General features: G+C 29.8%; 1 protein-coding gene across 3 annotated transcripts; it reads left to right on the forward strand.

The window, feature by feature from the left end:
• The first annotated feature begins 771 nt into the window (after positions 1-771).
• Positions 772-5,099, forward strand: LOC101498273 (uncharacterized). 3 transcript variants are annotated; one of them, XM_012715153.3, is made up of 7 exons: positions 772-913; positions 1,896-2,166; positions 2,306-2,367; positions 2,478-2,556; positions 2,636-2,774; positions 3,615-3,728; positions 4,623-5,099. In XM_012715153.3, the coding sequence occupies exons 2-7, from the start codon at positions 1,997-1,999 to the stop codon at positions 4,812-4,814; spliced, it is 756 nt and encodes a 251-aa protein (XP_012570607.1). In that variant the 5' UTR covers positions 772-913; positions 1,896-1,996; the 3' UTR covers positions 4,815-5,099. The 3 variants fall into 3 exon arrangements, with proteins under 3 accessions (XP_012570607.1, XP_073223961.1, XP_004498290.1); XM_073367860.1 differs by lacking the exon at positions 772-913 and adding an exon at positions 946-1,181; XM_004498233.4 differs by lacking the exon at positions 772-913 and having other exon boundaries at positions 1,263-2,166.
• The last annotated feature ends 9,911 nt before the right edge of the window (positions 5,100-15,010 follow it).

A 15,010-nucleotide genomic window follows, 5' to 3' on the forward strand; every position in this document is an offset into this window, starting at 1 on the left:
TTGTGGCAATAAGACTGATCTATATGAATTACTTGTGGTATTGTGAAGTTCATTACTTTTTTGTTTTAATAAATAAACTCATAATCAATTCATACACGTAACGAGTGGGTGGATATTTCAACTCATTTGAGCTAAGAGAAAAAAAAGTAAACAATCCAAATAAATAGTTCCTAATTGAATAAAATTAAAGACTGTGTTCTTCAACCCACTTATCATGTGTAGAAGAAGTTTATTTGAATGTTTGAATTTAGTTATTAGTCTGACTTCTCAAAGCTTATTGATGCTTTAATCTTGGTTGACTTGTATTGTTTTTTAAACGTGGATTGAGAATTTTCTAACACATTATGTTATCATATGCTTTAATTTTCTTTATCTAGTTTAGTGAATGATATTGTTTATTGGCAAAAAAAAAACTTTGACTGTTTAAAAAAAAAATCATAAACACAACAAAATAAATTGATAATAATTGAATACATTCTTCATCAATGAACATTATAATTGTCATTTACTCTTAATTTAGTCCTTACATTTACCTTAAAAGAATAGTCTACTCTCCTTTTTTACAAATTGATAATTGACTTTTATATTTTATATAATAAATAATTTATTTTTATATTTTTAATCACTTCAATATTTTTTTAATATACACGAATGATCAAGTGATACTTAACATATTAAATTATCACTATTAAACAGTGTCAGAAATATTGGAGAGATATAATAAATTTAAGATACTTAGAGTCTCTAGACTAAATCGTAAGCGTCTTGATGTCGATTAATTTTTTATTTTATTTTTATATATTTAAGAAGTAGAGTTTGGGGTGTGAAACTTTGGTTCTAGGTAAGTAGCGTCGTAATATTTGACTTGAAGTGAGAAAGAAGAAAATGAAGAATTGCAGGGTCCCAACAGAAGGTAGTATTAAGTCGAACATTATGTGTGTAAGTAAATGATTGGTGCGTCAAATTTGAGCCATTCAAAATTGTGAAGAGTGAGGCGAATATGCGTGGAGTGAAAGAGGAAGATTCTCTACTTAACTAAGCATCTTCCTCGCTCTTATTCTATTCCCTTTTCCTTTTTTTGTTTCTTATAACAACAAATTTCAACTGAAATTTATATATTACTACTCATTTTTTCATTTGCATTTTACTTCTCACCATTTATTTAATTCATTTTCCATCAGGTTCTCTCTCTCTCTCTCTTCATATTCTATTATTTATTACTATTAATTGAATATTCGTGATGCAAGGTGCTGTAACTGCTTTTGTCGTTGAATTTCGATTAATTATAAGGGTTTATGTTGTTATTGTTGTTGGAGTGCAACAATAATCTATTTGATTTTGAGTTAGTTAAGGGTTTACTTTTGGGTTTAATTAAGGCTTTAATTTTGATTTTCCTGTTTTATTTCCCTCTAATTAAACTCAACATTTTGTGATTTGATTATGCCGAGGATCCAGCTTGGTATATTCATTACCTAGCGTATATCTGGTATTATTGGGCTGCATTGTGATTTTCCTATAGACGCTTAAATATTGTGCTAACTTATTTGAATGCATTGGATTATTTGACAACATAATCTTCATCATGACAGATAGATTATTTGACGTGTCCATAATCTGTTATTGCTCGGTTGTTACTTGTTAGGGTAACAGTAACATGGAATGAAAATTAATTACAGCTAATTCTGGAAGGCCATCTAGTTAAATTTAATTTTAAACATAATATGGTAGACTTTTTTGCCGGTTATATAATTTGTTATATAGAGCTGTCTCTAGCAGTTATTTGTGATTGTATGCTAATTTTTGTGTGGTTAAAACATAAAAGTTAAAACTACATATATGCATCAGATTTTTTGTTATGAAGGAATGAAAATGTTCTATTTTTGATTTTATCACAGAATTATTGTGAAGCACACAGCAATCTCAACCAACTGGTGCCAGCAATTTCTTGCTGGCACACAAGTTGAAGTGTTGATTTGCATCTTGGATAGTCAAGCACATGAGTCAAAAGAGGACACTGAATCACAGTAGAGCCCTTGAGGGTGTCCACGGGGTCCATGTGGTGCCTCATTCACCGTTTTCTTTGACAGAAACTAATCAAAATGCAGGCCTTCATCCATCATCAGGTGGAACTTCAAATACCGAAGCAAATCAGCTTCTGATAATGCAGTGAGTGAAATATATATATATATATATATCAAATATGGCGCATCGTTTTTAGTTGATTATAATTTTTTGTGACAATAAAGGGAATTGAAAATTTACAAAACCATTCATGCTAACTGACTATTACGAATATGTTGTGTAGACGGGTGTGGCAACAAAGACCAGCATGCTTGAGACCTATCCATTGTAGTACTAGTTGTCATGGTACTGTTAACAAATTTTCTTTTCATTTGATGTTGTTTTCTTGTTTTCCTTGGAATAACCTAAACTCATGTATTGTAAATAATTGATATATTGCCACGTCTCATTATTAGGTGATCAACATCTTGCTGAAACAATTGCGAATGTGCTTACTTCAATTCCTTTTGTAGTTCTTGGAATGCATGCCCCCAGGTAATATTTTCCCCAAACACCTTAAATTCATTTGGCTAGAAAGACATCTAGTTGTCTTATGAATAATTTTGCAATGTAGGAAGAATCTCAGTTCTAAGATGTATGCCAATTCATTAATTGGAGTTGGAGTGGCTTCAAGCATGTACCATTGTTCAAGAGGGAAATTGAGGAAATTTATGAGATGGGTTGACTACACAATGATAGCTACAACAACTGTTGTAAGTAGCATTATCATAGACATAAATAAAGACTATTCAATAAAATGAAAAATCCCAACTATATCTGTTATATTCTGGATTTGGAATATACTCCCAAGTTTCTGGAAAATGTGTCGCTGCAACCCATCTATCTGGCTCTGGATAGATAGGAGAACTATGAGAGTTTATGTTTTCTGTTCAGCTATGCGTTTATTATTAATTCATTGACTCAATATAGAAATGTTCTTTTCATGTTGTTTTGCTGCAGGGGACAAGTGTCTCATATATGTTTTATGATATTTAAAAAATGAAAATTGATGCCTAAGTTTACTTGTGTATTCAGAATGTTCTGTGCATGTGTGATACATTGTATATGGATAAAGCTAAATTATTAATTGGTTTAGATGTGCTAAAACAAAACTTAGACCAATTTTCATTTGTCAAAAATTGTTTTCATTTATCCCATTAAAGTGTTGGCTAATTGGTTCATCTACACACCTTATTCATATGTACTTTGGAAAATTATATGCAGAAGATGCCTTGTTAAAATTTACATAAATTCAATGGCTCTGTCTTCCACCTTTTATCTTTCAGAATTGTATTCTGAAATTCTTTTAATTGACTGCTCAGGAAGTTATTTTCTTAAAAAAAATTTGGCTAACTAAACATATAGCATTTTAGCGTATCTACATTTTCCTCTATTTGCAACTCGATTTGCAACTCGATCTCCTTAAGTAACATAATGTAATATGTTTTTCCCTATATTTCAAGTTTTGCATTTTTCTTAATTGCCTAATTTGATAATAATTTAGGTTGAGGAAATCACTTTGATATCATCTTTTTAATAAAATCATACTGCAGTGTCTATCAAGGGCCATCAGAAATGAGAACCCAAAGTTGCTGATGGCGGCATCTGCAGCATTTCTTCCAGTTAATCCATTAATGGTTTCAGTTATTCACACTGGGATGATGGAGGTAAATTGGTTTCAAATATCTACAAATAGCAATTTAATGTTCATTGCTTTCATAGATAATCATGTTGCTCCGGTAAAGCATACATACCAAGTTAAATTAAATAATTAGCATTTCCAGCTATATACAACACAATATGAAGATTTTTTTTTTATTCTTTTGAAAAAATACAACAAATATGGAAAGGTTAGAAGAAGTGTCATACAACAAGTATGTTCTTTGAAAAAATATAACTAATCTGTCTAGTATGTTCTAAACTGCTCAGGTATAACTTATAAGAAGTGTCATATACCATAATACCTTTTAGTCTTGAGAGTATATTCTTTTGAATATTCAATATGTCATATAAAGTGTTGGTATCCAGGAGGATTAATTTGTCCCCACAACCACTAATACTGGTCAATAATTTGCTTATCGCATATCGTTTAAGTACGATGATGATGTGGCGACGATAATGCTAATGATAGTATGATACTTGTAATAATAGGTGTTCCTCCCAATAACCATCTCCCATAATGATAATGTTTCTATGTTGAATATTATACAATTGTTCAATTATTTTTCTAATTGACAACATACTGAATAAAATATGCCAGAGATAACCAATATTACATTCTGAGTGGAATTATACTTTGATCCCTTAAGTAAAGTGTCGAATTCGAGTCTTGTGGATGAAATAAAAGTGGTTGGGAGAGGAGACCTGGCTGAGATTGGTCATTTCTCAATACTTCGCAGCTATAACACGATTACAACAACAAAAAAAGCGAGAGATATATTTGTTAGAGAAACAAACGAGCACAACAAATATGCATAGGCTGATAGGCATACTTTAATACTAAATATTTTCCAATTTATAATTATGCTTTCCTTATTCTAAGAAATATATTGTTTAATCAGGTAGCATTTGCTAAAAGGGCATTGAAAGATCCAGACTTGAGAACGGCTCACACAGTGCACAAAATGTCATCATTAATGGGTGGTTTGCTTTTTATAGCCGATGATTTATTCCCTAAAACTCCATACCTTCATGCTGCATGGCATCTTGCTGCTGCTGTTGGTGTAGGCACCTGCAATAAGCTTCTTGAGTAGATGCGCATACCTTAATCAAAATGTTGAAAACATCCATTCTGTGCAGAGTAAGAATAGCATCAAATAATTTGCCGATTTGTGTTAGTACACTATCCTTTTGGATTATGTTTATATTGTAGAGAGGTTCAATTCAGATTAGTTTCCGCAATTTATTTACTTTCTCCAGTTGTAGTTGGATTCATTAGTTACATTTTTTGGAGAAAGGGATTTGTGCAGAAAAAACTGGCCGTTAATATTGTTGTGTAATGAACTTGCAATTATAATATTTCATTGTTCCTATGGATACTTCGGTTTTTCTTTTGAAGTGATTTGATTTTGGGAAGCATGTAAGAATATGAAACGATGCACTTTATTTTACTATGTATATATACTTGACTAATTTTACAAATGAACTACACTTGTATAGGGGTGAAAAATAAGGTAGTTTAGAAGAAAAAGAAAAATAAACAAATGTCATGTAACTTCTACAAATATACTTCTTATTATTTAGTCATGAAATGTAACTTATTATTTTCAACCATTTATCTTCAAGTTATTGGAGAGGGTAAGGGGGTTACCTCCTTTATCTGCCCTTTGATATCACCTCGATTATTAGTTCCTATAAAATTTATGTGGTCTCAATTTAGAAATTTCATTATGTCTTCAAATTTACAAATTTTAGTTATGGGAAGCAAGCTTCTTTAGAAAATCCATGGAAATCATGAGTTGGAGGTCTTCTCAAGAGTTACAAATGAGCATTAATTCTCCTTAGCTATTTATCTCTAGTATAACTTGAGTCATTATATTGCATATAAATTAAACTACTTTACTTTATGTTAACTGTCTCGATATGTACTAAATATTTTCTCCACTTTTAAAATAGGGTAATTCATATTTTGTACAAAACATATATAATATACATTAAAAAAGAATTATAGATCATTAACACAACCTATAATGTAAATAAGGAAGATTTAGAGGCCGTAAACACGGTTTAAGCCATTGCCCAAGTTGAAAACAAAGATTACATAAATCATACAGTAAAATCAATCGTACCGAAATAACCAATATTTTACAAAAAAAGTTCCACATTTCTTTCCTTAACCTGATGTTTACACGTGCTGCTTAGTCATTAATCAAATCTGAGTTGTAGAACTGATCAAATTTCGCTAAAAGAATTCAGTCAAGACCAGAATGGTCACTTTGGCCAATTCTCGACCAATCATCGGCCATGCTTTGGCCAACCCTAGGCTAGAACTTGCTTCATGACAAAGAAACCTAGTTTTTCAACTAGTATTCTTATCTAAACATAACCAAATCATCCTTAATCCCATATGACCAATCATAAACCCTAATTAAGTTCAAAACAATCAAAGCAAGGAAAAAATGGGGGATTATATTAGATGTGTCTAGTCCTTTTGACATTAAAGAATTTCTACTAAATCAACTTATTTATACACTAAAGTATACATCTGTCAACCTAACAATACTCTAGCATTCTCAAAACGACATAATTCGATCAAGCCTTTGAGAAACTAGTCACTATTTGTCTAAAATACATGTGTTCTGAAAGGAGTTTTCAATCAATATTAGATAACTCTAAACATGAGAGGATAGAGAAGTTTAAATATATACAATGATAAAAACTTTCAACAAAAATAATAAAGAATATTAAGCTTGTTCAAGGGTTTTAGAATGATTTATCTTTTCTTGTCATGCTCACATTTATGATGTATTCAACATTATTGTGAAAAACTATAGTGTGCTTTAGAGTTGATGATGCTTTATATACCAAGAGAAATAAATTTGTTGTCTTTTATCCTGCAAAGTTTCCAATAAATTCTTTTTTTTTTACGATGAAGAACAATGAACTTTACAAGCTAGCATATACATGACATAGGATTTCAAAATTGATTCTTGATGAATAATTTTGACGCGAAAATAACCTCATATAATAAATATTCTTTAATGAGTTGATATTGTTCCTTATGATAATATTAAATATGCTCTTTATGAAACACACAATATTGTACCAAATGATCCAATCTCTGTGTATCATATGTACATAATTAGAAGATGTGTTCGTTTGATACTAAACGCATTGACTTATTTGTGCTTGTTGTTCAGATGATGAAATCAAGAGATCTTGTGTGAACTATGGTTATTGTCTTATGAACTATCATCTACAAACTAGAGGAAATATTAGAGAATGAATTGTACTTTAATACAATTTATCATTAAATGATTAAAAGGTAATTGTTTTTAAATCAACTTGGTTCAATCACCATTTTCATGCCCCTCTCATTAATCATATCTGATCTTTCAAATCATACTCTTGGATTTTGACCTTCACCCACACTTTAGGGGAATATAATGACCTTCACCCACACTTTAGGGGAATATAATGAATATGCAGATTGGTTGGTCAAATATGGTGCTTCAACTATTCAAGACTTCAAAAGTTGACTCCCTTGTGTGACCTAAATTTCTGACTCTTTGTTTTGAGACACTGCCTAGAATTTGATAATGTAGACCTTATGGCTTATTTATTTTGGGAAAATAATTTTTGTTTTTATTTTTTAAAATGTGTTGATTGTAACTTGCTCAGAAGAAGAGTTGAAATTCTTGAAGTGGACTTAAACCATTGTGATAGAGGGAAGATGCAATTAGAGGTGGAAATACATTATGCCGTTCGTCAATGACCTATTAGCCCGATATATATATATATATATATATATATATATATATATATATATATATATATATATATATACTAGTGTGTAACCCGTGTGTCGCACGGAAACAACGATTTTAATAAATAAATTATTATATTAGTTTATATATAATTTTATTTTATTGATATTAAAAAAATAAGTTGACTTAAAAAAAAAATTTAAAATAAAAAAATTAAAAAAAATATAATTATAACTTAACTTAAAAACTACTCTCTTATCCGCTCAATGTTATTGATGAAAAGTATGACTCCAACACCATGCCTTATTTTTGAATTCTACAAAGAATCTTATTTCTTTCCAAAAAACTTATTACAAAACAATAATTTTAATTTTAAAAAAATAAAAACAATAATTATTAAAAAAATATTAAATAATTAGAAATTTAAAATCGGAGTTATTAAGACAAATCTTGTATAAGAGAATAGAAATATAAATATACAAATGTACAATTTGTTAACTATTTATGAGTGAATTTAAAATCGGAGTTATTAAGACAAATCTTGTATAAGAGAATAAAAATATAAATATACAAATGAATAATTTGTTAACTATTTATGAGTGAATTTAAAATCGGAGTTATTAAGACAAATCTTGTATAAGAGAATAAAAATATAAATATACAAATGAATAATTTGTTAACTATTTATGAGTGAATTTAAAATCGGAGTTATTAAGACAAATCTTGTATAAGAGAATAGAAATATAAATATACAAATGTACAATTTGTTAACTATTTATGAGTGAATTTAAAATCGGAGTTATTAAGACAAATGTTATATAAGATGATAGAAATATACATATACACATACAAAATTAAGAAACATAAACAATACAAAATATATATATATATATGCATAACAAAACAATATAAAATAACAATCATAGATTGAAAAAAATTTACCAATTCAAGTAATTAATTCGTGTGAACATATTGTTAAGCGCAACACGAACAAATACATAGTTTCACCAGGAATATTAATCTTAATTCGATAAATAAAAGCTCACGAATATTAATCTCAGTACTATCTCCATTGCATAAAAGTTTTGTTTAACATTGAGGAGATCAAGACAAAAACCACATTCGCACACCTCTAACAACCAAATTCCATGACTCATTTCTTGGAGAAATTAAAGCAACAAAATATGATTTTTTGTTTCAGACATTGGATAAAGATGAATAAGAAAGCTTTGATAAAGAAAGCTTAAAAGAATTGTGTATACATAGATAATATGAATGATATTTATAAGGGAGACGCAAAAAATGAGAGAGTACCAAGGATAGACGGTTAACGGAGTATTAAAAGAATTCGTAAAATAAAATAATTTTTTTAATTAAATTAATTTGAAGCGGGTGGTTGCTAAAGTAGTGTTTAAAAAACAATTACAAGTCAAAGTCCTGGTGAATGTATTTTGCTGTTATTCTTCTTTTTTAACTGGCTACTAAATTCTCAACAGGTAAACCTCAAGTAGTGGTGTAGTGTATTTTTAATCCATTCTTTTTCTTTTTATTCTTTTATTTTTTTAATTGGCCACTAACTTTTCAACTGACGCATGTACAAAGTCGTGTAACATAAATTTAATTTTATTCTAAAAAAAGAGATATTATATTATATTGTTATTTTTTATTATTATTTATTAATATTATTATTTGTTATTTTAAATTTGCTAATTATTAGTATTTGTTATAATTTTATTATTTTTTCTTATATAAAGATCTAGTTTATCCTATTTAAAAAAAATATAAAATATATTATTTAAATGCTTTAATGTGAAATAGGCTTTCAGGTTAGACCATACCGAAAAAAAGTCTATGATAGACCAAACTCTAGTTTAAAAATTAATCGTATGCTAGAATAGGTCTTTTAAAATCTAGTCTGACCTATTTCTACCCCTAGATGCAATATTTTGAAAATTATGAAATGAATTCTTTTAGTCATTTCATTATTTTTGAAAATGCAAAATCTTGTTCAATTCAAATATTTTCAAATAAAGCTAACACAAATTTTAATACGTAAAAAAAATATTTTCACAGAATAAATAAAGACATTTAATTTTCTTTTTTATTCTTTCCTTTTACTTTTTATCTTTAATATTTTCTATCTGTGGAAGAAAAAAAAACTTAAATTAACAATTATTATTATTAAGAGATTAATTTTTTTTGTTTTGACTAAAAAATAATATTCATTCATTCAAGTTGTAGAAGTTACATTGATCAAGAACAATACAACTTAAAGTTGCAAAACTTGAAAAAGATGAATCTACAAACAAACTCACATCATTCATGTTAATAGCATAAAACGGTAAAATATCTACAGAAGTGATAAAACCTACAAATATGATAAAGTTTAGGGGTATGAAATACCCATGCCTTTGATGTTGTAATGTTGAAGACGTCTTAGTCATTGATTGAATTTGTATGTAATCGAATCTGTGTTCTGTCAATCTAAACCAAAAGAACACCGCACCAGCGCAAAAAATCAAAAGAGTGTCACACTACGACAACAAAATCACAACAACAACAACAAAAACGAAAGAAAACTAAATATGTGAGAAAGTCACTTATTTATAGGGGTGTTTAAAAAAACCAAAAACTGAACCAAACTGCAAAACTGAACGGAGTTAACTTATAAAAATTGATAACTGAACTGTTTTCAAACTGATTTTTTAAAACTAGAATTGAACTGAATCAGTTTTCAGTTCGAAAAAACCGAACCGAACCAATTTTCAGTTCTAAAAAACTGAACCAAACCGATTTTTATTTCAAAAAACTTGAACCGAATTTGTTTTTTTAGAAGTAATTATGTAAAATTTGGCCTATATAAACAAAAAAAAACTAAATTAAATCGGTTCGATTTGGTTCAAAGTAATAAACCGATTCACCAATTTATAGAACAGTTTGATTCGGTTTTTTAAACTGAAAACCGGTTCGGTTCAATTTTTTTAAACTAAAAACTACTTCAATTCATTTTTTAAACTGTTCTAGTTTAAAACTGAACTTACCCACCCATACTTATTTATTTGGAAAAGAATGAAAAAATAATTTTAAAAAAGAATCATTTTAGATAAAAATTAACTTTGAATTATCCCTTCTTGGACGAAGAAAAGAAAAATAATAAAAAAAAATAAGAGAAATGCGGTTGCTAGATTTCAAAGAGGGAGGGGACTGCTCATCAACTTGATTAAGAGTTTAATTTATATTCATCAACAATTTTTTATATAGATATTAAATTATATTTTACCACTCTTTAATTAATGCAAGGCAATTGATGTATGTATAAAAATATTTATAGTTTTTATTATAAAGTTTTTTGCTTGATACTTTTTTTTTTTTGCTGAAATATTATTTTACATGCTTACAAATTCAGATGTGTTATATTATTAAGTTTGGAGAATTGGCTTTTGTACCCCCCATTTAAATTTATACCCCCCAATTTGTTAAAAATCCAATTTTATCCTTAAAAAATTCATTTTCGTGAGCAGTTAAAAAAATTACTCTAAAATCTGAACCTTGTTGAAATTTCCGGTAAGTCAACTTTTGCATCAGAATTTCCGGTAGTTATAATTATTACCGGAAATTTGGAAAATGAAATTTCCGGTAGTTGTATTTTCAAAACCGGAAAATTCAAATTTCCGGAAGCTACCGGAAATTTCAAAAATTTTGAAAAATCCGGTAGTCATATTTTGTTCACCGGAAATTTGGTTTTTTGAAATTTCTGGTAGTTAATCCGGAAACTTAAAAAATCCGGTACTTAAATTTTTTTTTTTTGAATATGTTTTTAATTTGTTTGTTATTTTATTTTAATTTTTTTTTAACTAGGGATGGAAAACACACAACCAGTATTTATAGATTTAACTGAAGCATTTACAACTGATCAAATTTTTGAGTCACGAGAAGCTGTGATATCATGGGCAAGAGAGATAGGTCGACAAAATCGAGTAGCAGTTATCATTACTGGAAAGAGAGGAAGAAAGTCAAAATTAATTCTTGATTGTGATAGAGGTGGACAATATAAGTCAAATAAAAATGACACAAGTACTTCAACTAAAAAGTGTGGATGTCCGTTTAAACTTAGATCGAGACCACTGAAAAATGATGAAGGATGAATTATTAGTTTAATTTGTGGACTTCACAACCATGAGTTAGTAGCTACTTTTGAGAATAATGCATTTATGGGACCCTTAACAAAGAAGATAAGAAACATGTTGACGAGTTGACAAAGTATCACGTTGCATCGAGACATATCTTGTCATCTTTGAGAGATCGAGATACGGAGAATGTGACTAGTATCTATCAAATTTACAAGCGACGAAGTACATACAGGAAGAATTTGATGGGACCTAGAACTGATATGCAACATTTGTTGAAGTTACTTGAAGCTGAGAAATATACTTGTTGGAGTAGGACTCATGAGGACTCCAACGTTGTGAGGGATATGTTTTGGACGCACACAGATTCCATAACTTTGCTTAACATGTTCCCTCTTGTATTGATCATGGATAGCACCTACAAAACCAACAAGTATAGGTTACCGTTGTTTGAAATTGTTGGTGTAACTTCAACTTGGTTGACATTTAATGTTGCATTTGCTTATATGGATTCTGAACGTCAAGACAACTTTTGGTGGGTATTGGAGAAGTTAAAAGAGTTGTTTTTTTCAAACACGTCATTTCCTCAGGTGATTGTGACTGACAGAGAACTTGCTTTAATGAATGCAATTAAAGTTGTATTTCCATCTTCAACAAATTTACTTTGCCAACTTCATATTAACAAAAATGTTGGAGCCAAATGCAAACAGTATATATTAAAGAAAGACATGCAAGAACCCATTCTTGAGTTGTGGAGGAAAATTGTGTATTGTTCTGAAGAGAAGGAGTACGAGGAACTTTTGCAAGTATTTGAGCAAACATGTGTCGATAATATTATTTTCTTTGACTACGTCAGAGACACATGGTTGAATCCTCATAAGGAAAGATTTGTTGAAGCATGGACCAATCGAGTATTGCATCTAGGAAATACTACGACTAATAGGTATGTCATTAAAATTTCACATTTTGTATTTTATTTTATGCATGATATATGATTAAAACTTCACATTTTGTATTTTTTTTGTTTAAATATTAGGGTTGAGTCTGCTCATTGGTCATTGAAGAGATTTTTGGAACACAGTAAAGGAGATTTTTGTAAGGCATGGAATGGTATGAATGACATGTTGAAGTTTCAAATTATTAAGATCAAAGGTTCATTTGAGATAAGTAAAGGTCACAAAGAGCATATACACAACAAGCCATTCTTTGAGAAATTGACTTGGGTGGTATCCAAAAAAGCCTTAGGTGATATTGTTGAAGAATACAAGAGAGTCAGTTATGTCGGTAACGATAAAGATGTGTGTTGTTGTATACTTAGAAAGACTCATGGATTACCTTGTGCATGTGAGTTAGCAGGATACAAGATGAAAGGTGTTCCAATCCCATTAGATGCTGTTCATATACATTGGAGGAAATTAACCTTGAATAGTGATCAAGAGAATGACCAGTTGACAAATGATTCAGAGTTGGACATTACATCGGAGATGGATATAATTTGGAAAAAATGGAAAACACTTAATATTGCTGGAAGAAGGGCTTTAAAGAGCAAGTTGCGTGAAATAGCATATCCGGAGACAACATCAATGTGTGCACCAGTGGATAAAATCAAAACAAAAGGTGGTGTTAAGAAAAAAGGCAATAAGCCGAAGGGATATGACGTATATCGCGACCCATCATACTTTGAGCATGTTGATACTCAAGTCTCCCAGCAGGTATCCAAACAAGTCTCCCATCAAGCATCCAAACAAGTCTCCCACCAGGTTAAAAAATATTTCCACGAGTTTCCTTCTTTAATTCATCCATATATTGAAGACATAGTTAATGTTAAAGCAGATGGAAACTGTGGATATCGTGCTATTGCTGCTTTACTTGGTTATGGTGAAGAATACTGGAGCATTATACGTCGGCAGTTGTATACAGAGATTAAGTCCAAACCTGATTTATATGCTGCATTATTCAAGGAACGTTTGCAAGAAGTGACAGAGTCTTTACTTGTAACTGAGTTGGAAAACCAAGCTAACGAGAAGTGGATGACCATTCCTGATATGGGTTACGTGATAGCAACAAAATATAATCTCGTTCTTGTTACATTAGCAAAAACTTTTTGTTTGACTTTTTTCCCATTGAGGGGTGCACATAATGGAGATTTGTCACGTGATCGTGTTATCAGCATTGGTTTTGTTAACGAAAATCATTGGGTTCAAGTTAAATTGAAATCTGCATGTCCGTTACCACCACTTGCATGGCATTGGAAGAAGCATCGTAGCGATGAGTCTACATCATGGGCTATCGCTTATGCAGGACGTCTACAACATTGGGGTTCTTTAGATTTAGAAAATAATTCATATTATATGTCTTTGGCAGATGATTGACACTTTTGAGTTGTATGTTGTTTTAAATGATATGATTGACACTTTAAATGTTGTTTTAAATTTAGATGCTTGCCACTTTTAGTTTGTATGTTGCTTTAAATGATAAGATTGTCACTTTAAATGTTGTTTGGAATTTAGTCGCTAATAATAACTCTGAATAATAAATAAGTCGCTAATAATAACTCAGAATAATAAATAAATCGCTAATAATAACTCAGAATAATAAATTAATCGCTAATAACTCTGAATAATAATAATAACTCTGAATAATAAATCTCTAATAACTCTGAATAATAATAATAACTCTGAATAATAATAACTCTGAATAATAAATCGCTAATAACTCTGAATAATAATAACTCTGAATAATAATAATAACTCTGAATAATAAATCTCTAATAACTCTGAATAATAATAGCTCTGAATAATAAATCGCTAATAACTCTAAATAATAATAACTCTGAATAATAATAACTCTGAATAATAAATCGCTAATAACTCTGAATAATAAATCGCTAATAATAAATAAGTCTGAATAAGTCGCTAATAATAACTCAGTGTCAATCATCTAATAAATAAATAAATCGCTAATAAATAAGTCTGAATAAGTCGCTAATACAATAAGTCTGAATAATAAATAACCCACGAATAATAAAATAAGTCTGAATAATACAACTATGATACTATTGATAATCTCATCTTTTAGAAATATATAAAACTCTCTCCAATAAGACACACATCTCATCTTCAGGACCACCCATATGCAAATCTAAACTCTGTTGTATAAGACCACCAACTGCGTGACACCGTGTACAACTAGTATCAGGACCAGCATCATGACTAGAACCAACATCAGCATCATAACTAGGACCAACATATGCAGCAACATAAGGTATCATCCGAGGATGAGATATCCTATAATACCACTGGATGTATCCCTCAACACACTCATGTGGATATGCAGCTGGATGCAATCTAGCTCGAAGTGATCGTACATAATTCCGGTACATACTCCATTCAACGT

Source organism: Cicer arietinum, chromosome 4 (assembly GCF_000331145.2).
Source record: "Cicer arietinum cultivar CDC Frontier isolate Library 1 chromosome 4, Cicar.CDCFrontier_v2.0, whole genome shotgun sequence".
NCBI classification, from domain to species: domain Eukaryota; kingdom Viridiplantae; phylum Streptophyta; class Magnoliopsida; order Fabales; family Fabaceae; genus Cicer; species Cicer arietinum.